At 39.6% G+C, this 27,043-nt stretch overlaps 1 protein-coding gene across 1 annotated transcript in view; it reads right to left on the bottom strand.

The window, feature by feature from the left end:
- ST18 (ST18 C2H2C-type zinc finger transcription factor) overlaps nt 1-27,043 on the bottom strand; it is a 280,418-nt gene that overhangs the window by 54,523 nt on the left and 198,852 nt on the right. The window contains exon 12 of the mRNA XM_063450436.1: nt 24,702-24,944. Coding sequence (XP_063306506.1) covers nt 24,702-24,944 — 243 coding nt within the window. The remainder of the gene's footprint in view (nt 1-24,701; nt 24,945-27,043) is intronic.

Here is a 27,043-nt window from a genome sequence, read left to right as displayed (position 1 = left end):
AATCCTCCATAGTCTATACTCATTCACCTGCCCAATTAGCAACTGCTGAGGCTTTAATTAGCAGGTCTCAGAGCAGAAAGAGTCAGATACAATCTGACCTGCAGAGAGAGAGCAGGTCTGTGCAGAGCAGCATCTAAACAATGTGCTAAAGGTTGGTGAAACCAATGCTTATTTTTGATTTGTGTAGTTTATTACCCTGGTGAGTAAGGGACATTTCTTTACGTTTAGTTAGTGCTCAAATTTGAGCTAGGATTTATTTTGTAGATTTTCCTTTCTGTTGTGCTGCAGTTTTTGAACAAACTGATTGCTGTATGGATTTTTGTGCACGCTATAAATAAACCACACCATTTTTGCACCAGAGACTGTTGTTCTATGCCTGTTACCCTAGAGGACTGTGTTGCTTTGCCCATAAAGGTCACAGTAGATATTACCATATTGCTACTTCTTTAGCGTGTGCTGCTGTAAGCACACATAAACCAAGACTGTCCAAGCAGCCTCCCAAATGCCTTCCTACACTCTTCTTCCAAATCGCATTCCAAATGTTTTTCCAAATTTTTAAGAAATGTCTGGTTTGGTTGGAATAGTTAAATCATGATTATAGAAGAAAATGTCAAACCCCTGGCCTTGAAGAGCAAACATAGATGGACCTGTACATGTGCTTTCATGAGCAGGGGGACCTTGCGGGCACTGCAGGATTTCAGTCCTTCATGGCATTATGTGTTACCAATTGTTTTCTTTGTGACTATGGTCCCATCTGCTTTGAGATCATTAACACGATCCTCCCATGTAGTTCTGGGCTGATTCCTCACCATTCTGATGATCATTGAAACTCCACGAGGTGAGATCTTCCATGGAGCACCAGACCGAGGGAGACTGACAGTTATTTTGTGTTTCTTCCATTTGCAAATAATTGCACCAACTGTTGTCACCTTCTCACCAAGCTGCTCTGTGATGGTCTTGTAGCCCATTCCAGCCTTGTGTAGGTCTACAATCTTGTCCCTGACATCCTTGGACAGCTCTTTGGTCTTGGCCATGGTGGAGAGTTTGGAATCTGATTGATTGCTTCTGTGGACAGGTGTCTTTTATACAGGTAACAAGCTGAGATTAGCAGCACTCCCATTAAGAGAGTGATGATAATCTCAGCTCGTTACCTGTATAAAAAGCACCTGGGAGCCAGAAATCTTGCTGATTGATCAAATACTTATTTTGCTCATTGACATGCAAATCAATTTATAACTTTGGCATGTGTTTTTCTGGATTTTTTTTAATGTTATTCTGTGTCTCACTGTTAAAATACACCTACCATTAAAATATAGACTGATCATTTCTTTGTCAGTGGACAAACGTTCAACAGGGGATCAAAGACTTTTTTCTCTCACTGTATCATTTATACTGTTTTTACAATATTAATTAACAATTAAATATTTGTAGTACAATGTTCATTCCTATTTTGCAAATTTAGTTTAGCAACTGTTAAAAAACAAAATATTGATACCGCACTCCAAATTTGATGCTGAGAAAAATTATTTAATTTATATACTATGCGAGGTAATTAATTAGTGCATCACTTTAATCAAAAAAGCAAATGAATTCATAATCTGTACAAAAATATTTACATAAAGATTGCTGACTGCATTCTGTACACTGATTATATACAAAAGATTTAGCCAATATTTGTAAATCAGAAGAAAAAAATCATTAAGTTAAATCATTGTATGGATTCATTCAAAAATTACATATATAGTGCATACAGAGATAATTGCAGTTTGGAGTGCAGTATCAATATTTAGTTGATACCGTAGATTTTGCCTTGAGGTTATTGGGTGGGTAACCTCGATACCTGCACCGAGTTACAGCCTTGAGTGCCAACATACACTGGAATTGTTCATCAACTATTATGCCTTTGATAAGTAATTGTAGTTTATAGTTGTTTATTAAACAGTTAAGCAGTTATGGACACAATACTAAATTACCATATAGCTGAAGTTTTGTCATACTAAAACTGGCCTATTGTTTATACAATTAATTAAAGAACTCAATGATTTTCAAATAATAATAAATAATGCATTATAGACATTCCCTCGGTCTTATTGAGTGCAAGGGCAAAAACATTAAATGATTGCTCAAATATGAATATGAATTCATATTCAGCATCTGTAAAAATAATTTTATTTGAACCTTTTTCTTACCCTTTTACTATTGATTTCTTATGAACCTTTTTTAAATGGCTTTAAATGGCTGATTTCTTCAATGGCTAGATCTCAGCTCATGGAGAGGCCCCTTTTACCTTTTGTTTTGGTCTGTGTACGTTGTACTGTTTTTTTCCCCCCAATTGTATAGCACTGTGGAATATGTTGCCAGTAATAATATTGTTAAATTATTGTAAAGAATTAATTCCCATTATTATATAGCATTGTTAACTACAATGACTATCAAATGTGCTAACATTAAATAAAGTCCTCCGTTAAATACATGTAAATCCACTAAATGGTAGACTTGGATGCCACAGAAATTTTAGTTTTGTCCGAATTTCATCCGTTTCTTCATTTGTTTTCTAATGATATTAAGCCATTATTTTCAGGTCAGAATTTCATTTGGACTAATTAAATTCTGATCCAAGCTGCGGGCCATGGCTGCATCTTGCAACTGGTAGTAGATAACTTCCTAAATTGGCAAACTTGTGGGATTGCCATATTTAAGGGTGCCAAATTAGGGAGCTATTTAGTAGATAGCCCCTTTTGGGAATCCTTATGTCAATTCCACAAGGATTAGGGAGCTATCTACTAAGAAGCTAAAACACAAAAAAAATCAGAAAACCTTTCCCTTTGACGTCATAGTGAGCCAGAATGGGGGGAAAAGGGATCATAGGGCTCCAATCATTGCTCTATTGTGGTTCAAAGTTTCTTTGTTAGGTCACAGAACTGCCTACTTAACCAATACATGTGAAGGAAAGTGAAAGAATGATATGCGCTGACCTGGAAGGATGAAGTACAAAACTCAACATTAACAATCTTTCTTCTCTATAGACGGATTTCACACTGGCACCTTACATCTCCAAAACAGGGAGATAGCCAATACAAACTGAATGCTCACAACCTAGAAATAGAGGATGACATAAATAGAAAAACATAGCAACCAAAAGAAACCAGACCACATCAACAATGTGAAAGGTGAGTCTTAGATGATGAGACACACTCCATCAAGGAGGAAGCAAAATAAAAAAATCCTTCTTGAAATAGATGAACACACAGCACAGGGCACAGGCAACTGCCTCACACATCATAAACATTCTGTATAGCTCCCTAAAAAGGTTGAGATTCGGCTCTTATATTTATTCTGCATAAAACCTTATAGAGACATCCCAATGTCTAATTTCTGAACAATGTTCTTAGATAGCACAGATATGTACTTTGCATTCCCAAAAAAGACTGATTTAATTTGATTTGATTTAAAGACACACTAATTTCTCATTTTCCAAGCAGGATAGTCGTGCATCTCTCCTAGGCATCATCCAATATTCCTCTATTTATGTTCGGCCAACATATTCTGCAGCGCTTTCCAAATTTTACAATAGGGATATAAAACAGCAAATAAATGCCAAGGAAATTAATGTGAACAGAAACAAAGGAACAATCGGATCCTGCTCAAAAGAGCTTACAATCTAGGAAGAATTTTGGTAGAAAAACATCTGAGGAAGAACAAACAGTGGAGCAGAGTTTGTCTGTTTGACACACTGTATCTCACCAATCAAGGAAAAATGCCTTTTTCACCCCAGAATGACATTCAAATATCTCCCGGGTTCAAGAAACTATTACCCCACTAATTAAATATTATATCCCTGTGTATTCTGTTTTTGCAAGTATTAATCCAATTGCTGTTTAAACATCTGTATGGACTCTGATAAAACCACCTCTTCTAGCAGAGAATTCCACATCCTTATTGTTTTAACTGTTAAAAACCTTTTCCTTTGCCTTAGACTAAATCTCTTTTCTTCCATCCAAATGTGTGACCTTGTGTCCAATGTATAGTCATGTTTATGAATAGATTTCCATACAATGGTTTGTATTGGCTCCCAATATATTTATATAATGCTATCATATCCCCTATCAGGCCCAGTTTTTCCAAACTAAAGATGTTTAAATTTGTTAACCTTTCTTCTTAACTAAAACACTCTATTCCTTTTATCAATTTTGTTATCCCTATGTTCTATGTTTCTATTAAAATAATATCAGGAAGTTTCACTCAGTTTCACTGAGAAGGTAGTGAATGCATGGAATAGCCTTCTAGCTGGAGTGGTAGAGGTTAACACAATGAGGAAGTATTTGTATTTGTATTTAGAAACGTAGGCAGACTAGATGTGCTGAATGTATACATAATATTACAATATGTATATATTTAGCAGCACACTGGCACATTTTAGCACTTTTTGCTTCTTCAAAATCAGTACCCAAATCAGAATCTTGGTTCTGAAATTGTGCCCGAGCCCATCTGACATTCAGGCTCCCAAGAAATGTTCTATTTTCGGAAAAAAATGGATCCCTCCATGCACAGGTCTATTTTTATTTTTTATTTATTGTTTTTTTGTATTGTTTGAAATCAAAGCAAAAACTTATATATGTACTGTACCAATTTTATCTGAAAAATATATTTGTTCTTGAACAAGTGAATTAGAACAATAATATTGATGTAATTTTGAAGGTGTTTATTTTAGTGTGCATGATCCAAAGAGGAATGAAGGGTAGGTATAGTCTAAAATCCATTAATGTGCAGATGGAAGTTTACACAGATTTCTGCAAAGACCGGAGCATAATGATAAAATGAATAACAGATAATGACATCTGGCACTTTTAACATTTTTAAGCCTTGAAATTGTTGGAGAACTGACAGTTAGAATTGAACTAACAGTCCTATTTTTTTCATCAAGGATTTTCTACAGATTTTGAGCCGTGTCCAGCACATAGTTTTTGTTGTTTGTTAGAGGGCATCTGGACAGACTATTTCACTGAGACACATAGACAATATTTTCTGTAAATTGCCACCCAAATTAAGCAACTGTTGAACTGGTTGCACTGAGCAGAAGACCACATATAAAAAAAGTAATTGTCCACAATTTGCTGTAAAATAAAAAAAACAGTCAAACATTGAGAAATCTCATCCAAGGTAGTTTAATTATTCTATTGTTACAGGCTGTACTAACAAAACAAACCTGTTTATATTTAGGAATAAAAATAAGATCTCAATAATCTCACTATTTTCAGTTTTTATACAGTTATTATGTCACCTCAATTGCAGGCATGTACTTGTAAGTGATGCTTTTGGGTGTATAATAACACACATATTGTGGCAAGCATATAAATAAGCCCTATATTGGTAGGTGGACATTATGAACTTCAATGAATCTGCTTACATAAGTCGTAGCATTCCAAAGTGCAAACCAAAGTTAGCTAGAGTTAGCATTGGCTAGAGTTAGGTTTAGTTATGGTTAGCAATGGTTAGTTAGGGTTAGCTAATGTTAGGGTTAGAAAGGATTGTGGTTAACTAGATGTTAGAATTTGTTACTGCAAGATCTGTACCAAAACAGTAACACTAGTGGTGCTTCTTAAGGAGTCAACAAGACATATGTCACATTTTTTTAAAGGCATTACATGCCATCATTGTCTATTTCAATTCAACAATGTCTAAAAAGCTTTTTATCTAATATCAATAAGGCTCTCCACATGATTGAACTTCCTACTCTGTCTTTCAGAATTAGTGGAGGAGGGAGCAGCCCCTGGAAGAACACAGATGAGAAGTCAAACTGTTCTTAAATGGTTTAGATACCCACAATGTGCAGGTGTCAGGGCACTCCTTGTATCTTAGTCACTACAGTGCACTCAGAGTGATCCTTTAATGTAACCCCCCCTTCTCAAATCTCTGGTAAGAGAGCGTCACGTATATGTGAAAATAAAGAGGATAATTTGAATGAATGTAGGAGACAATTGCGATGTAAAGACCTATAAAATACTATTTTTATTATTTTAACATGCTATTTTTTTTTAGCATTTTAACATACAAAGAAAAAACATTCTTGTACAATTATCAAGGTACTTGGATCAGTTCCTTTACCCTTCAGTTACTGAATCTAAGTCATATTTAAAAGATACCAAATATGTATTGCTATGAATACAAACCATATCAATTGGCAGGACTACTTCATTTCTCTTTATTATGTACCTATATACCCCACAAAAAGGGTTGTAAAGTAGTCAGATACTTTTAAGAAAATAATTCAAATCTGGACAGGACCCAAATAAATTTTGTTTTGGTGCATTGTGTGGACCCTCCAAAATAATTAATTTTGGTTTGAAGATATTTGTATTTACAACTTACTGGAAATGGATATAGCTGAAGATATGCACTCAACCATGCCAACTCAATTATTGTGTACAGGGCACTTCACATAACAAACATAAACATAGACCCTGAAAAAACCTGGTAGGTAAATTGTATCAGGGATAATTTATAATGTAAAAAATAATAATAACCAAAATGCCACATATTTTTAACTATAGAATGAATAACAAGGAGTTTAAAAAAGATTATTTATTAGAATTGTCACATAATTTGGCAGGAGAATGAAATTTTGAAAAATCTAATAGAAAAGTCTAGGATTACTTTTAGAGGTGCAACAAATTTTAGAAAATGATCAACAACTAGTTTTAATTAATAATTTTAAAAAATTACAATTCTATTGATACATTTCAGATTTGTCTATTGATGTAAGTGTAAAGGGTGCAGACTAAGCAATCAAAAAGAGAGAAAAAATACATGAGTTTAAATTGAGTGTCATCAATAAACATAAAACAGACTCCTTTATTACATGTACTTAATACCATGGTATGTCTATTAATGGGTATCAATATATAAGTAAGACATCAAGGTATTCAAAAACTAGAATAGCAGATCATATTGTTAATATTAAAAGAAAATGTATTAACATTGTATATCAACATTTTGCTGGGGATGTGTCTCACCTTCAATGTGTTGGCATTCAACACTACAGGATACTTGGAGGGGTGGTGACAAAATGCTAAGTTTAAGTAAAAGTTAGATGAAATTGATATTTGATCTAGAGACAGGAATACCAATATGTTTAAATATAGACTTTGAAGAACGTTTTTTAGATTGAATTTGTAATTTCATAATCCCCATTTTTCCCAATTAGGACACAAACAATAAACTTGTGCAATATAGTAATGGACCTGCACAATATTTTTGGGTGCTTTATTCCAGCTTAATATGACATTTTCATAGAAAGACATTTTCTCTTTTAAAAAATTGAACTACTACAACAAAAATGGTGGTCAGCAGAGTTAAAGACACATGTATACAGAGACACATGGCACTTAAATCAAGCATCTTGAAGAATATATATAGTTGAGGTGCATTGTGCTGTGGTTTATATACTGATCTGAATTTTTATTATTTTTGTTTTGTCCCCCTTGTGTTCAATAAATAGCAGTTTGTTAGAACATACATGTCTCTGTACCCATCCTTTATGTGGATCATCAGGATATGTTAAATAGAGGAGAATGACCAGAGCCTGCTGGTGAATGAATATACATATTTATTTTTATTGGAGTGCTAATAGTCTGAGCTGGCTTCTGAGGCTCCGCACTATGTGAGTGCTACTTTTACACTATCCAATATATTTTATATGTGTTGATATACTGCACTGTGAGATTTTTGTGATTCTGTTATATGTCAAGTTATATTCCTTGTTAATAGGAATGGTAACATTTTTGTGTGTTCTGTCACCTTATTTTGGATAATGGCATACATTTGCTTGTGTCGTGTTGAGTGACGTGACACTGGATTACACATAGCAGCACCTATATCTATATACTCTATATCTAGAGTATATTGCCACTATCAATCTGGTTTTTTATTTTGTGGTGAAAAATGATGTGTTAAAAATGATGTGTGGACATCTTAGACACTGGCTGAATAATGTTCTTAAGGCCAACAACTATGTTTAAGGTGGAAGAATAATAAGCTAAAGAATTGGTCTCAAGGTTTATAGATAGAGTTTATCCTACTGATATTACATAGAAATAATGTATGGAAACATTGGTCTTGACTGGTAAAGCATTACTAGCACTTGTTTTATTGCTCACCACTTTTTGCACAATTTAATTTCTATGTGTATTGTAGAATGATACACACAAGTGAGTTGCAGCCACTTAAAAATATATAATATTATAATGTATTTTTAATATTTTTGTGCAATTTTTGACATTTTGAAAACAATTTAGGTTTTTGCATACTTGGATGCTTGCACTTTAAATAGATCTGCACATTTTTGCACATTATAATATGACTATATAGAGTGATACCGTTTTTAATAGCAATACCTGGATATATAAGAATTTAATTTTCTTGGAATCAATAGATGAACGTTCTAAGTAAAAATCTAAAGTTTGGCCTTCGTCCATCTCTAAGTAAATTTCAAAGATACATAAATATCCATACATTTGTGGGAGAATTATTCATTTCACAGAGATTGGAGAGAAATTTGCGTCCGAGTTATGCCAATTTATTTCTGGCATATTAGGAGGAGTAATAAGTATATCTAGGGAATTTCAGGGACCACAACTTCATCACCAGGTGTCACTATATAGGCAACTTTATTATTTGCAAAGGTTCACAAGACGTGTAAATATTTTCTATTTTTTTTTCTACTGTGATATCTCTGCTCTGCTCCCTCGTGCGCCGTTTACTGATTCAGGGAGCCCGAATATGACGTCATCAGCAGACAGCCCGCGAGAGAGCAGAGCAGAGAGAACACAGCTCCATTGTTGTGTCTGACAGGAACTGTGCCGCCCGCCACACTGAAGCCGCACAGTACCACGCCAGCTCTCCAGGTAGGGAGGCTGGGTGGACATTTAATTTTAATAATTTCTGTGTTTCTGTAAGTGTATGTGTGTGTCTGAATGTGTATGAGTCTGTAAGTGTGTGTGTGTCTGAGTGTGTGTGTATGTGTCTGTAAGTGTGTGTGTGTGCGTGTGTCTGAGTGTATGTCTGTAAGCGTATGTGTGTCTGTGTGTGGGTGTGTGTGTATATGTCTGAGTGTGTGTATACGAGGTATGTGTGTGTGTCTCTACATGTGTGTATATGTATGAGTCTCTGTGTGTATGTGTGTGTGTGTCTTTATGTATGTGTCTGCATGTGTGGGGGTGGTGGGGACATGTGGGGTAGGATGTAGATGTATGGGGGAACCCCAGGGCAATTTTTGCCCTGGGGCTCCGTGGTTTCTAGTTACGTCTCTGAGTGGAGGTGAAAGTCAGACTGTTCAAAAACGGTTTCACTTCTTATGATGGGAAAATGTGTATTTTGGAGAAATAGAGTGTGGTTCCCTTTTTCAGTGGGTAAAATTTTTAATTGTTAGCAGTGAATAATGTTTTAAGTAGTTATGCATTGTAGGAGAACATGTAATATTTCTCTTATTTTTTTAACAAGATGCAATAGCGGACCTTCAGCCACTTTTTGGTAAAGAGGGGATTAGTCTACGTATAGTAAGAGTTGTGACTTATTTAACTTGAAGCCTTAGCATGCATTCATATCTTTTATTTATTTAAGAGACAGATTAAAGTATAATAAAAGGAGGAGTAAGGACCACAATGACACAGACAGAGTCAATTCACCAGATAAAATCTCTGAGAAGCAAGTAACAAACATGTCAAAACTCAGCACCCAGAAATAAAAACCCCCAAAAACAAACAAACAAGCAAACAAACAAAAACATACTTAACCAAAAGGGTAGATTCCCCTATAAACTTTTACCTGGCCCTAATAAACAATGAAATATATGAAAAAAAATATATAATGGAATCCACATAATGTCCTATAATGAACACAATTAATATACAATAGTGTAACAGCTCAGTGTACTCAGCAAAAAAACAAGTATTGTAGCCCAAGGACCAGCAAAGCTATGGGAATGGGCCTTGACAGAGCTATGAGGCAGGCATATAGATGGGTGGTTGCTTAAGGGTTAAGCTTTCTTTGGGGGGGCAGGGTTTCACTTGTTTCATATAATAGGAGCAGACATTTTAGTTTAGGGACCATTTTAATTATCCAGACTTACCTGATGTTGTCCCACCCATCCTCCCTATAGTGTATTTTGGGGTGAGATAGGCTGTACATGGTCAATTGACCATCGTCAATTGACCATGTACACATGTGCGCTGCGGTGTTGGGAAAGTTAATTTGCGTTGTGAGCTGCACGTGCTCGCTCAGCATCGTGAGGGCATCAATTTTGACATGATGCCCTCGCGGTTGCCTGTTATCTTCAGTGGCCTTGCAGTCAGAATTGAAGTTATGATAAATGGACTGTTTTGAATTTTTGGATTGGTGTTAGAGGTTTGAGAAGTGAATGTGTACTTAATTTATTGCAAAGTTGTGTTTCTCAGTTACCTTGACCGAATGTTATTTAGCGCATTATGATGGTAACGGTGTTGGTAGGTTTAAGTGTGTGGTTTTAATGCATCAGTTTAAAGAAAAGGTGTAGTAGGAGAAACAAAGGTTTTTCGATTGTTTTATTATATGGTAAGAAGTAGTTCCAAGGCTAGTGTATTGCGCAATGCAATTTTTGTTTTTTTTTAACACTAGAAAAAATAAGGCGCAAGCTTAATAAATCAATGGAGAAATTTGCGCCATCAATTGGTGGTTTTACCTTTCTGCATGTTAAAATTGAGGATCAGGTGATGGTATGTTTTATAGTGATGTGTTCATCTTTCGAATGTTGGTCTGGATATCTTTAGTAATGATTTACAAATTTTGACTGATAAGGCCGTGGTCTGGTGGGGTGGGCTGCAGCATTAGTTGAATGCTGCAGCGGCTGGGGTTAAGGTCACCTGCCTAAACAAAGTGGGGTGGACTATATGGTATTGGTTATTGATATGTTTAAGTTCTGGCTATATAGAGGGCAGAACTATGGTAAGTGTGTGTTAAAATCTCTGGGGGGTTTAAAGACTGGAGATGTTTGGTTACAAGTTATGTTGTTTTGAAAGTGAGTAAAGTTATAGTTACAATGTGTTTATAAACCAAATAAAAGACCACAACCTATTCTTCCACATATCTGTGCTAGTTATGTCGCGAACATAACATTTTCGGTTCGCGAACGGCGAACGCGAACTTCCGTAAATGTTCGCGAACAGGCGAACCGGGCAAACCGCCATAGACTTCAATGGGCAGGCGAATTTTAAAACCCACAGGGACTCTTTCTGGCCACAATAGTGATGGAAAAGTTGTTTCAAGGGGACCAACACCTGGACTGTGGCATGCCGGAGGGGGATCCATGGAAAAACCCCCATGGAAAATTGCACAGTTGATGCAGAGTCTGGTTTTAATCCATAAAGGGCATAAATCACCTAACATTCCTAAATAACAATGGATATGGATTGACACCTGACATATGACATATTGACACCTTGACATATGGATTGACACCTATCCTCAGGGACCCTGATACACACTGACACAGAGCAGAATCGGGACTGTTCCCCCTACATAGGGTCACTTGGCAGATATGGATTGACACCTGTCCTCGGGGACCCTGATACACACTGACACAGAGCAGAATAGGGACTGTTCCCCCTACATAGGGTCCCTTGGCAGATATGGATTGACACCTTTCCTCAGGGACCCCGATACACACTGACACAGAGCAGAATAGAGACTGTTCCCCCTACATTGGGTCACTTGGCAGATATGGATTGACACCTGTCCTCAGGGACCCCGATACACACTGACACAGAGCAGAATAGGGACTGTTCCTCCAGAATAGGGTCACTTGGCAGATATGGATTGACACCTGTCCTCAGAGACCCTGATACACACTGACACAAAGCATAATATGGAATATTCACTAAATGCCAAACATTGTTATGCAGGGGAATATTCAGTAAATAAGGATAAGGGGGGGGGACCTACTGTCCTCCCCCCGGCCCCCAACCCTTGCGCGGTGGGTGGGGGCCATACATCACAATGGGGGGACCTACTGTCCTCCCGCCCACCCCCACCCGTGAGCGGTGGGTGGGGGCCATAAAAATAATGAGGGGGGGACCTACTGTATGATGTGTTATCGATCAGGTAGTGTAAGGGTTTTGCCCGCTTCACAGTGACAGACCAAACTCCCCGTTTAACGCACCGCAAACAACCGCAAACAGTCCATTTGCACAACCGCAAACTCCCCATTTGCACAAGGTTGGATACCAAGCTAGCCATGTCCCGTTCCTTGTCCTCACTGATGTCATTGAAGGTCTCTTCCTCCACCCAGCCACGTACAACACCAAGGGTCCCCGAAAGCTGACAACAAGACCCCTGGGACGCCTGCTGTGTTTGGTCTTCCACCTCCTCAAAGCCACCTTCCTCCTCTGACTCCTCTTCTTCAGACTCCTCTCTCTGCGTTGCCTCTCTCTGCGTTATTATAAGGTGTGTTAAGTAGTACTATTCTTATCAGTTTAATCCCTGTTACGAGTAGAGGACTATTTCCTTGTTTCGCCAAACCCCTTCAAAGATGGAAAAAGCGGTATGAGTGGAAGAAACGAGGAAATGTGGTCAGGTGGTGGTGCCAGCCCCACCGAGGGCTTGTACCCAGGTATGCTAATAAACTGAAAAAAGAAAAATTCTCCCAAGAAGGAGATCTAAAACTGGCATAGGAAAAGGTTAGACAACTATAATAAAGTGATACCTACAAATCCTAGTGAGCATAGGTGTATAATAGAGGGAGAAAGGGAAAGCAGAGTAATGCTTCCTAATACCCTTTGTTAAAGTAAATTGAGTAATGGACAAAAGTCTTTATTGTATCATTTATAAATAACAAAGGGATACTATACCCCCTTAACGACGAGTGACGGACGAGGTCCGTCACTCAGGGGAATGCGTTAATGCCGAGTGACGGACCTCGTCCGTCACCCGTTAAAATTAACCCCAGATCGCCGCGATCGTGGCGATCGTGGGGTTAATGGTGCTCCGGTCTGCCTCTGCATTAGAGGCAGACCGGGAGCACCGGATCGGGCTGCCCCAGTACATGTGCCCGCTCTGACAGCATGTCTGAGCGGGCACATGTGCTCTCTATACTCACCTCCGCCTCCCTGCACTTCCTGGTTCTGTGTGAAGTGCAGGGAGACGGATCTTCAGTGATCCTGCCCCCTGGTGGAAAAAAAAATAGTAAAATGAAAATCCCACCCCCCTTTACCCCCCCTTTACCCATTTTAATAAAAAATTAACCCCTTCCCTGCCAATTGATCACTGACTACAGTGATCAATTGGCAGGGATTACATTTTACTAAGATCTGATTTTTTTTAACCCCTGAGGGTTAATTCTTTTTTTTTTAACCCTCAGGGGTTCAATTTATTTTATTAATTAATTTAAATATTTTAAAGTTATAAATTTAGCTAGCTGGGGAGGGTGGAAGTTAGTGGGGAATTGGGGGATTTAGTATTACGCTAACTAGGGGTTAACGTTAAAAAAAGTTTAAAAATAAGCTTTAAAAAGTTACAAAATTAAGTTAAAAAAAGTTTTAATAACATTTAAGTAAAAAATTAAAAAAAATAAACCCTTTACCCAGTCCAAATAAAAATTAACCCCTTCCCTGCCAGTCGATCACTGCCTACAGTGATCAAAATACAGATCACAGTATTATACTGTTCTAATTTTTTTTTTAACCCCTGACGATTAACTTTTATTTATTTTTTAACCCTCAGGGGTTAAATTTATTTAATTAACTAATTTAAATATTGTATAATTAAATATTTTGCTAGCTGGGGTGGGTGGGAGTTATGGGAAAATGGGGAATTTACTGTTAGTGCTGCTTACTGCTAGTTAGGGGTTAACGTAAAAAAAAGCTTAGAAAAATGTTAAATCTGTAAAAAAAAGTTTTACGAAAGTTTAGGAAACTTTAAAAAAATGAATAATCAAAACAAAAGTTTAAAAAATAGTTTTAAAAAGTAAAAAAAGTTTTAAAAAGTAAAAAAAATACATTTAATAACGCTCATTACCACCACACCTGGTACAAGCTAGCGGAAAAATGATCCCACGCTAAGGTTCAAAATATGCCTTTTGAAATACCCTGGGATGTCTTCTTTAAGAAATGGTATGGCTTTATGGGGTATTTGGATTATATAGCCTGGTAAAATACTCTAAAATGGGACATGGGCACAGCGTAAAAATTCTAAATTTGAAAAAAAATGGAATGGCTGTGTCCCAAATGTGCCCCTCCGATGTCCACATATACCTGGCAAAGGTACATACGGGGGTATTTTTGTACTCAGCAGACATAGCTGAGCAAAATATGAAGTATTATACAGTGGTAGTACACATATGGTTTGCAAAATATTCTGTGCAAACTCACTTTGTGTGTCAAAAAGGCAGAAAAAACGCTTATAACCACTACACCTGGTACACGCTAGCGGAAAAATGATCCCACGCTAAGGTTCAAAATATGCCTTTTGAAATACCCTGGGGTGTCTACTTTAAGAAATGGTAGGCCTTTGTGGGGTAGTTTGAATTTAAAACCTGCAAAGATGCTTGGAAATTGCACATAGGCCCGGCGTCAAAATTCAAAGTTCGGTCAAAACTGATATGGCTTGGTCTCCTATATGGCACTGTAGCTTCACAAAATAGTGCCATAGACATACAATGGGGGTGTCCTTTTACTCAGAAGACTTAGCTGAGCATAATTTGGGGGGTTTGAACTTAGTGGCACACATGAAATATACAAAATGCCCAGCAAAAATGCAATCCGTATGTAAAAAATGCACAAAATTATTTTTTACCACATACTTTGGCATGTAATGGTAAAAAAATGGGGGCATGTTAAGGCACAATATGCACCTTATGAGATACCCTGGAGTGTCTTCTTTTACAAATGGTAGGCCTTTGTGGGGTGTTTTTGAACAGTCAAACTGTTATAATACCCCAAATGGAAGCATAGGCTCATTAAATCCGTCTCTCAAAATTCTACTGTGAATACTGAAAAGGACAGGTCTCCTGTATGGCACTGTAGCTTCACGAAATAGTGCCATAGACATACAATGGGGGTGTCCTTTTACTCAGAAGACTTAGCTGAGCATAATTTGGGGGGTTTGAACTTAGTGGCACACATGAAATATACAAAATGCCCAGCAAAAATGCAATCCGTATGTAAAATATGCACAAAATTATTTTTTACCACATACTTTGGCATGTAATGGTAAAAAAATGGGGGCATGTTAAGGCACAATATGCACCTTATGAGATACCCTGGAGTGTCTACTTTTACAAATGGTAGGCCTTTGTGGGTTTTTTTTGAACAGTCAAACTACTATAATACCCCAAATGGAAGCATAGGCTCATTAAATCCGTCTCTCAAAATTCTACTGTGAATACTGAAAAGGACAGGTCTCCTATATGGCACTGTAGCTTCACGAAATAGTGCCAAAGACATACAATGGGGGTACCGTTGTACTCAGCAGAAGTAACTGAACACATAATAAAACTTTGTTCAGGAATAGCACACACCAACTTTACAAAATACACATGAGAAGTTATTTGTTATAAGTTTGTGTGCGAAAACCCCCAAAAAACACAATTTTACTCCAATATTTAGCAGAGGTTGGCGGTAAAATGGCTACGCAGAAAGTGTCAAAACAACCTTAGGTAAATAGCCTGTGGTGTCTACTTTATATAAATATATACTTTTGTGTGGCAATTTTGTTTTCTTTTATGGCTATTAGGCTTACAAGACAAACATACCAAATTCTAAAATCGCTCCACATAAAAAGTTTATTTTACTCCTTGTGCTTTGTGACCTGTAACTACCAAAAAAAACTTAAAATCCCAGACACATTATATATTCTGTAATTCAGAACAACTAAATGAATTTATTTTTAATTACTTTCCTTAACCTGCACTCATTATGTACACATTATTATTGCAAAAACTGTAAAAAAAACACACAAAAATGCATTTTTTTGCATATTTCTGTATTTTTTTTATAATAAATAAGCATTTATATATATATGTGTTACATCAAATTAAAGCCCTTTCTGTCCTTTAAAAAACGGTATATAATATGTGTCGGTGCAATAAATTAGTAAAATGCAAATTGCAGTTGAACGCAAATAGCAAAAAATGCAAAAAATGCCGTTGTCATTAAGTGAAAGACAAGCTTCTGAAGCTCTGTCCTTAAGGGGATACTCACTCCCCTATAGTGGCTAATTGTGTAATAATGGTAATACTATTACCTATTATATAATATTGCAAGGGGCAAGGAAATTCCCTCTAAATAGATGGGTATAGGCAGAGAGTATGGAGACCGGAGTGATGCTGTCTTAAAAAAAGTGTCAATAAGGTGATATAAAGTTAAATGTATCACAGACACACATCCACCCTTTCTCTTGGCTAGTTTCCAGAAATGCTGTATAGGTAAAAGGGCTTTAAAGACTCAGAGAGGTCTAAGAAGAATCCTCTAAACTAGCCCTAATCTCCTTAAACACCTTCAAGGGTGTTCTAAGCTAAAGCTCAATCTAAACGTTTAGATGACTGCCTGATCTCCCATCACAGATGCTGGCTAGGAATAACACTGTGCAAGAGTGGGTCTAAGTGCCCATAGTGCAGTAAAGTGTCCCTAGTGAAGGGAAAAAGAGAATAACGAGCTGGCGCCCAAGAGAATAACGAGCTGGCGCCCTATCAGGGGACGTGTATATGGCATTTATTTTAGTAACCGGGAGATGGAAAAAGATGCTTGGTCGGTCCTCCTACTTCAAATTTGGGGCACTGCGCTTGCAATCTAATGTGCCACCAGATAGGAGTGGTGTGTTAAGTAGTACTATTCCTATCAGTTTAATTCATGTTATGTGCCTTTTTTTTTGTTTGGTTTTTGAAGCCACAGTGCAGCACCAGAGGCCCGAAAAATTAGGCATGTACACATGCCAGAAAAATTGATGTTTGTTTCCCAGGCAGAAAGTGCCCTAAAACATTGCGGCTTGAACTCTAGTTGGTGGCGGATAAGTCACGCAAGTCAACCGGCATTCAAAGCTAAAATACAGTAGCGTGTGGACCATTTTTAGCCCAAGGCAGCTCATCTCATCAGGCCTTTTTTAGTCGAATGTATCGCCCACTGTCAGTCCCTTTGGGATCCATCCCTCATTCATCTTAATAAAGGTGAGGTAATCTGGACTTTTTTGACCTAGGCGACTTCTCTTCTCAGTGACAATACCTTCTGCTGCACTGAAGGTCCTTTCTGACAGGACACATGAAGCGGGGCAGGCCAGAAGTTCTATCGCAAATTGGGATAGCTCAGGCCACAGGTCAAGCCTGCACACCCAGTAGTGAAGGGGTTCATCGCTTCTCAGAGTGTCGATATCTGCAGTTAAGGCGAGGTAGTCTGCTACCTGTCAGTCGAGTCGTTCTCTGAGGGTGGATCCCGAAGGGCTGTGGCGATGCGTAGGACTTGAAAAGCTCCGCATGTCCTCCATCAACAACACATCTGTAAAGCGTCCTGTCCTTGCCGGCGTGGTCGTGGGAGGAGGAGGATTACTTTCACCTCTTCCGCTGTTAGATTCCCATTGTGCTGTGACATCACCCTTATACGCTGTGTAAAGCATACTTTTTAATTTATCTTGCAAATGCTGCATCCTTTCCGACTTGTTGTAATTTGGTAACATTTCAGCCACTTTCTGCTTATACCGGGGGTCTAGTAGCCTGGACACCCAGTACAGGTCGTTCTCCTTCAGCCTTTTTATACGAGGGTCCCTCAACAGGCACGACAGCATGAAAGACCCCATTTGCACAAGGTTGGATGCCGAGCTATTCATTTCCCGTTCCTCCTCCTCAGTGATCTCAATGAAGGTATGGTCTTCCCCCAAGCCACGTACAACACCACGGGTACCAGATAGGTGACAACGAGCACCCTGGGATGCCTGTTGTGGTTGGTCTTCCTCCTCAAAGCCACATTCCTCCTCTGACTCCTCTTCCTCACAATCCTCTTCCAGCGTTACCGCTGGTGCAACAAGCGATGCTGATAAGGCTGTTTCTGGTGGTGATGGTGACCACAACTCTTCCTCTTCCTCTTCACGCTCATCTACGGCCTGATCCTGCACTCTTCGCAGGGCACGCTCCAGGAAGAAAACAAATGGTAAAACAAATCTATGATGTCGCCTTCGGTGCGACTGACTAGGTTTATCACCTCCTCAAAAGGACACATGAGCCTACAGGCATTGCGCATGAGCGTCCAGTAACGTGGCAAAAAAAATTCCCAGCTCCCCAGAGGCTGACCTGGCACCCCGGTCATACAAATATTCATTAACGGCTTTTTCTTGTTGGAGCAGGCGGTCGAACATTAGGAGTGTTGAATTTCAACGTGTCGGGCTGTCGCAAATCAAGCGCCTCATTGGCATGTTGTTTCGCCGCTGGATATCTTCAAAGTGCGCCATGGTCATGTAGGAACGCCTGAAATGGCCACACACCTTCCTGGCCTGCTTCATGACGTCCTGTAAGCCTGTGTACTTATGCACAAAGCGTTGTACGATCAGATTACACACATGTGTTGTCACAAACCACTTTGCCAATCTCCAGTTGCTGCGGAGTCAGCCACTTTCCCACCTGTGCGTTCAGGGCGGACAGGAGTGCTTGTCCGGTGTGACTCTCTGCTTTCAAGCAAGTCAAACCCAAGATGGCGTGACACTGCCGTATCCGAGATGTGGAACAGTACCTGGGGAGCTGGGGGGGTGCCATTGATGTGGAGCAAGACGCAGCAGCAGAAGCGGACTCAGCCGAGGAGGTTATGGAAGAGGATGGAGTAGGAGGAGTAGAGGAGGTGGCAGCAGGCCTGCCTGCAAGTCGTGGCGGTGTCACCAACTCCATTCCGTGCTTAGCAGCCGTCAGCAGGTTTACCCAATGCGCAGTGTAGGTGATATGGACTTCCCACGACTCAGTTTCTTTTGGCACAGGTTGCAAATGGCGTAGCTGTTGTCAGAGGCAGACACGGCAAAAAAATTCCACACTGCTGAGCTCTGCATTGACAGCATTCTGGTGGTGGACACAGCATGCGTTGATTGGCGTTCTGTCGGGCTGACCCCGGGTGCCGATGCATGCTGTCTGACTGTGCCACTAGCTCCTTGCGATGACCTCCCCCTGCTTCCAACTCGTCTCCTCCTCCTCTCTGTCTCCCCATCTGAACTTTCACCCTGTTCTTCATCTTGCCGAGCGGGCACCCACGTGACATCCACGGACGCATCGTCATCATCAATCGCTTCACTTGTATCTGACAACTCAGCAAAGGAAGCAGCAGCGGGTACAACATCATCATCATCACACCGTACGTCCATGTGTGTAATGCTGCCTGACTGAGACATATCCCTGTTATCTACATCCTCTGGCAATAATGGTTGCGCATCACTCATTTCTTCAAACGGATGTGTAAATAACTCCTCTGACAGATAAAGTGAAGCGGCTGTGGTGCTAGTGTTGGTGGTGGCGGAGTGGTATCTTGAGAGGTGCCCAAAGCTAAGCTGGAGGAGGATGGTGCGTCAAGGTTCCAAGCGGAAGCTGTGGAAGATTGGGTGTCCTGTGTTAGCCAGTCAACTATGTCCTCAGAACTTTTCAAGTTCAGGGTACGTGGCCTCTGAAAACTGGGCATTATTCTAGGGCAAAAGGGAATCACAGCACCACGACCACTACGGCCCCTGCGGGGTGGCCTGCCTCTGCCTGTCATTTTTTTTTGGATTAGTGGTACTATGCGTGCAAGCTACTGTGAGACCAGATATGAGTGGCACTGTGCAGTGGCAGAGATTGGCAGAGTACACGCTGTAGGCCTGACACACCCGCTTGAAGACAACTAACTGCTATTCAATCTATAAGAGTGAAAAAAGTTTTTGGGTTTTTAAATGCACGCTATTGTGACAACAGATATGAGTGGCACTGTGCACTGGCAGAGGTTGGCAGAGTAGACGCTGTAGGCCTGACACACCCGCTTGAAGACAACTAACTGCTATTCAATCTATAACAGTGAAAACATTTTTTTGTTTTTAAATGCACGCTATTGTGACACCAGATATGAGTGGCAATGTGCACTGGCAGAGGTTGGCAGAGTACACGCTGTAGGCCTGACACACCCGCTTGAAGACAACTAACTGCTATTCAATCTATAACAGTAAAAAAAGTTTTGGGGTTTTTAAATGCACGCTATTGTGACAACAGATATGAGTGGCACTGTGCACTGGCAGAGGTTGACAGAGTAGACGCTGTTGGCCTGACACACCCGCTTGAAGACAACTAATTGCTATTCAATCTATAACAGGGAAAACCGTTTTTTTGTTTATAAATGCACGCTATTGTGAGACCAGATATGAGTGGCACTGTGCAGTGGCAGAGGTTGGCAGAGTACACGCTGTAGGCCTGACACACACGCTTGAATACAAATAACTGCTATTCAATCTATAACAGTGTAAAACATTTTTTGGGTTTTAAATGCATGCTATTGTGACACCAGATATGAGTGGCAATGTGCACTGGCAGAGGTTGGCAGAGTACACGCTGTAGGCCTGACACCCGCTTGAAGACAACTAATTGCTATTCAATCTATAACAGTGAAAAATTTTGGGGTTTTTAAATGCAATCTATTGCGACACCAGATAAGATTGGCACTGTGCACTGGCAGAGGTTGGCAGAGTACACGCTGTAGGCCTGACACCCGCTTGAAGGACACTGACTGCTATTAGATTACAGTCAAAAAGTTTTTTTGTTTTTAAATGCAAGCTATTGTGACACCAGATATGAGTGGCACTGTGCACTGGCAGAGGTTGGCAGAGTACACGCTGTAGGCCTGACACACACTTATGAAGGACAGTGACTGCTATTATATTACAGTCAAAAACTTTTTTGGTTTTAAATGCAAGCTATTGTGACACCAGATATGAGTGGCACTGTGCACTGGCAGAGGTTGGCAGAGTACACGCTGTAGGCCTGACACCCGCTTGAAGGACACTGTCTGCTATTAGATTACAGTCAAAAACCTTTTTTGCTTTTAAATGCAAGCTATTGTGACACCAGATAAGAGTGGCACTGTGCACTGGCAGAGGTTGGCAGTGTACACGCTGTAGGCCTGACACACACTTATGAAGGACACTAACTGCTATTATATTACAGTCAAAAACGTTTTTGTTTTTAAATGCAAGCTATTGTGACACCAGATATGAGTGGCACTGTGCACTGGCAGAGGTTGGCAGAGTACATGCTGTAGGCCTGACACCCGCTACAGTCAAAAAGTTTTTTGTTTTTTAAATGCACGCTATTGTGACACCAGATATGAGTGGCACTGTGCACTGGCAGAGGTTGGCAGAGTACACGCTGTAGGCCTGACAAACACTTATGAAGGACACTAACTGCTATTATATTACAGTCAAAAACGTTTTTTGTTTTTAAATGCACGCTATTGTGACACCAGATATGAGTGGCACTGTGCACTGGCAGAGGTTGGCAGAGTACATGGTGTAGGCCTGACACACACACTTATGAAGGACACTGACTGCTATTATATTACAGTCAAAAACTTTTTTTGTTTTTAAATGCAAGCTATTGTGACACCAGATATGAGTGGCACTGTGCACTGGCAGAGGTTGGCAGAGTACATGCTGTAGGCCTGACACCCGCTTGAAGGACACTGACTGCTTTTAGATTACAGTCAAAAACCTTTTTTTTGTTTTTAAATGCACGCTATTGTGACACTAGATATGAGTGGCACTGTGCACTGGCAGAGGTTGGCAGAGTAGACACTGTAGGCCTGACACACCTGTTCGAAGACAACTAACTGCTATTCAATCTATAACAGTGAAAAAAAAAATTGTTTTTAAATGCCCGCTATTGTGACACCAGATATGAGTGGCACTGTGCACTGGCAGAGGTTGGCAGAGTAGACACTGTAGGCCTGACACACATGCTTGAAGACAACTAACTGCTATTCAATCTATAACAGTGAAAACACTTTTTTTTTTAAATGCAAGCTATTGTGACACCAGATATGAGTGGCACTGTGCACTGGCAGAGGTTGGCAGAGTACACGCTGTAGGCCTGACACACAGACGCTTGCAGACAACTAACTGCTATTCAATCTATTACAGTGAAAAAAATGTTTTTGTTTTTAAATGCAAGCTATTGGGACACCAGATACGAGTGGTGGCACTGGGCAAGTGGGCACAGTATCCACTGTGAGCCTGACACAGAAGCTGGCAGGCAGGCAGGCAACTGCAATTAGATTACACAGGAAAAAAAAGCAGACTGATGTTCTAGCCCTAAAAGGGCTTTTGGGGGGCTGTCCTTACAGCAGAGATCAGATGAGTTCTTCAGGACTGTAGTGGACACTGAATACACTAGCCTAGCTATCCATTTCCCTATCAAATCAGCAGCAGCTACACTTTCCCTCCTCTCACTAAGAATGCAGCTTCAGAATGAATCTAAAATGGATGCTGTACAGGAGTTAGGAGCGTCTGGAAGGGAGGGTCTGCTGCTGATTGGCTGGAATGTGTCTGCTGACTGTGAGGCACAGGGTCAAAGTTTACTCGATGACGAATAGGGGGCGGATTGAACCGCGCATATGTTCGCCCGCCGTGGCGAACGCGAACACGCTATGTTCGCCAGGAACTATTTGCCAGCGAACCGTTCGGTACATCACTAATCTGTGCGTGTTTTTTTAATACAGTTTTATATGTGTGGTTTTGATTTTATTTTTGATAGATCTAACCCCTGCAGTGCACAAGTTTCCTTTTTTCCCATTTGGTCACGGCGGCAGGGGCTGGATACGAAATTGGGGGTAGGTAGGAATGGTAGCTGGTATGTTTGAAGTGCGATAACAATATTCACATAATTGAATTTGTTATTTTAGTAGGTTGGAGCCCATTGGGGGTTTTCAACCTGAGGTGTAGGGATATCTCCGTATACCCCTACAATGTTAAATCATTTTGGAATATGATGTCTTGCGGCTGTGTTTTATGTTATGTTATTTATATATTGTTATATGGTTTTATTTATGTTATTATGTTTTGGGTCATTGCCAGGGGGTATAGTAGTGTTAAGTTGGGGGTGTACCTATGTTTACATGATATAAATATTTGTGTTAGTTTGGCAATGACCCATTTTGTTATTTATATATTTTACATATATATATTTTATTAAAGCTGTGATATTTAATTCCACTTTAACTTTGGTGTCGGTGTCCTTTTGGGGGGATGGGGGGGATGTATGGTAACAATTTTATTTGACATATGAAAAAAAAGACGACTATGTGCATGTCAAGCATCCCACACTCCTGAATCCTCTATAATTCACCATTCCACTCCCTCATATCTTTGCTCTATTCACAAGCGTACTGCACATTGCTTCCATTTTATTAGAGGTATATCCACTTTTGGAGCAATAGGATTTACTAGTGACCCTTTAAGTCTTTTCTCCTTTTTTGGGGCTGTGCTAAGTAGGAAGAAACTGGGATTAAAGAATATGTGCATGTGAGTGTCTGTTTTTAGCTGTATAGTTATATGTACTGTAACGGATCACCTTCCATTGACGGATGTTCCTAGCGCTCCTGAGGACTTCAAGCACTGCAGCAGACACCACAACCACCGAATCTGAGAAGCATAGGAATCCTCTCTAGCATATGAATGCTGTATACAGCCGAATAGGAAAAACCATGCGAATCGGTTTACACTCCTAGCAGTCAAACTGGAACAGCATACAATAAATCCTCCCCCAATAATGAGACGACACTTCACTTTGAGGGTTAAACAGGAACTCAAGATTTATTCACACACTGTCTTATAAAGGATTCTCCCATGCAAGGGAGGGATTTACAATACACCAATCACACAATGGTTACATCCCACAGATTCCCTCCCCTTAGCCTGAGAGATAATCCAATTATACATACAGTTAAAACATACTTTTTACCCAACTTTCATAACTCTAAAACCATACATCACATTCACATAAAAATTACATATTCACAATCAATCCATTCAGGGGAACAACATATTAAAATTGGCATGAATCAGACCAGGGGTTCAAAAGTTAGTAAAGTATCTTTTAAAAACCCCTGCCAGCATGGCTTTCCGGCCCAGACCAGTTTCAGAGTCTATCCTGGAGATAATTGAGAAGTAATTCAATTATCTCCCAGGACAGAGACAAGACTCCATTATGCACATGGTGAGCACAAAGCATTAAAATACTATAAAATACACAAAGTCACATTTTATACATAAAACACAGACATGTCACATATCCCCAGATAGCTGGGATCTGAGCGCACAAAACTACCTATTCACACAGTTCAATTGCCATGGAGTCAAAGTCTTTAACTACACAAATGGGCTCCATGGCATAGCTATCTGGGTTAACACATTCACATAAAGTCGGTCCATAGTCCAAAGGCAAGAGGCGGGCAAGCAGCCCCCTCCAAGGACACGTGGCGAGGTCGGTTTCGCCACATGTACCCTTTATATATATATATTATTATTGTTATTAGCATTTACATGCGATCAACATATTCCTCAGTGCTTTACAATTATAGAAAGGGAATATCCGAGGAAAAGAAGGCCCTGAGATATATATATATATATATATATATATATATATATATATATATATATATATATATATATAATAAATGAACGAATTAAGAAGCAGTTACCTCTCTCTCCTCTCCATTTTTACCATGGACTTTGCTGTAATTGATGGGAGCATCCCAACCCTCCTTTTCACAGAGAGCTTTGTAGAAGGCTGCATTGACTAAGATGCTACTGGTTTTGAAGGGAGAAGATGGAACAGCTATAGTTGGGTGGGAAGAGCTTACATTTTCAGCCATTTCATGGAAGCGTTTTTTCTTCATGCTTAAGTCCAAAGTGCCATTTTCGTCAACTTCAATATCTGTAGCCTGGAAATTTAAAAAGACACATTTAAAACTGATGAACAGTTTGGGGCTTTTGATAATGCAGCCATGTGATGCTTTTAAAGGATAAAAGTAAGTGCAAGCTTTTATTTAAATATATCTGATTTAAAAAGCAGCTTTTGATTTATATCACATCAGCTAATGTGTAATTCTTTGCCAGAGTTCCGTGCAGCCCCATAATACTTTCTGTGTTTTCCAGCTTATTGCGGACAGAATTTAAATAAGATGCTTCCAGATTTTAACCACAGTTTATGCAGAAAAGCCAAATGAAATCTGAGTTTATTTAAAAAAAAAAAAAAAAAGATCTGCTTGATCTTTTTGATACTAAAGAGTACAGATTCTGACCTGGTTTCTTAAAATGACAAAAAAAAAAATCCGAATGAATTATATTGATATATAATGCCCCATGTAATAATGTGTAATGCATCATCTGCAAGGATTTTATTGTAGAAAATTCAGATATTTAAAAACTTTAGCAATTCAGTAATGTGATGCCCTTCTAAAATGTTAATACACGAATCACAACAGTTCTAGTAGTAGGATAGTATAAAAACATACATGCCTATACTTAACAGTGACAATTATATTAAAATATTAGAATATATTCATGTCTTTCACTTGTGCATAAGTCTCTATTATACCATATATTTGACAGTTTTATTCCATACCAGATCAGAATTAGTTCAAGCACTACTAGCCACAAATACAGCATATTGTGTTCTGCATTGCCTATGACTAAGCACCCAGTACTCTGAAACATGTGAGGTGGATACCTGAACCTATCCCTCACATTTTAGTAAAGATTGTTTAACCCCTTAAGGACACATGACATGTGTGACATGTCATGATTCCCTTTTATTCCAGAAGTTTGGTCCTTAAGGGGTTAAGTCTGAAATTATTCCGGGTGAGCATCTTGATTCGCACTTGCAGAGGATCTGGCTTGATACTTGGGTGATAGAGATAACCTACTACTGATAATATTGCATAACCCTAACCCTAATTTTAATCTGTGCTCTAATTCTAATATATATATATATATATATAATAGAGAAGCATGCATTTTAAGAAAATAAATGTCACCTCAACCTTTGTTCTCATTCTTTATTGTGATGTGTCCCGATGATTAGTATTTAGAGATGTCCCGAATAGTTCACTGGCGAATAGTTCCTGGCGAACATAGCTTGTTCGCGTTCGCCACGGCGGGCGAACATATGCACTGTTTGGTCAACCCCCTATTCATCATCATTGAGTAAACTTTGACCCTGGCCTGTACCTCACAGTCAGCAGACACATTCCAGCCAATCAGCAGCAGGCCCTCCCTCCCAGACCCTCCCACCTCCTGGACATCATCCATTTTAGATTCATTCGGAAGCTGCATTCTTAGTGAGAGGAGGGACAGTGTAGCTGCTGCTGATTTAATAGGGAAATCGATAGCTAGGCTAGTGTATTCAGTGTCCACTACAGTCCTGAAGGACTCATCTGATCTCTGCTGTAAGGACAGCACCCCAAAAAGCCCTTTTAGGGCTAGAACATCAGTCTGCTTTTTTTTTCCTGTGTAATCTAATTGCAGTTGCCTGCCTGCCAGCGTGTGTGTCAGGTTCACAGCGTATACTGTGCCCACTTGCCCAGTGCCACCACTCATATCTGGTGTCACAATAGCTTGCATTTAAAAATGTAATAGCAGTCAGTTTCCTTCACACGTATCTGGTGTAACAGTAGTGTACATTAAAAAAACAATAGAAATTTGACTGTGAAATAATAGCAGTCAGTTTCCTTTACACGTGTGCGTTTCAGAGCCTGCCAGGGCACAGTGTCAAACCAGTCCAACTCATATCTGGTGTAACAGTAGTGTACATTTAAAAAAAAAACTAGAAATTTGACTGTGAAATAATAGCAGTCAGTTTCCTTCACACGTGTGCGTTTCAGGGCCTGCCAGAGTACAGTGTCACACCAGTGCAACTCATATCTGGTGTAACAGTAGTGTACATTTATATAAAAAACAACACTTTTTTGACCGTGAAATAATAGCAGTGAGTTTCCTTCACGCGTGTGCGTTTCAGGGCCTGCCAGGGCACAGTGTCACA

Source organism: Pelobates fuscus, chromosome 4 (assembly GCF_036172605.1).
Source record: "Pelobates fuscus isolate aPelFus1 chromosome 4, aPelFus1.pri, whole genome shotgun sequence".
In the NCBI taxonomy this organism is placed as follows: domain Eukaryota; kingdom Metazoa; phylum Chordata; class Amphibia; order Anura; family Pelobatidae; genus Pelobates; species Pelobates fuscus.
Note: the sequence above shows the minus strand (reverse complement) of the source record. Positions and strands in the feature narration are given on the sequence as shown.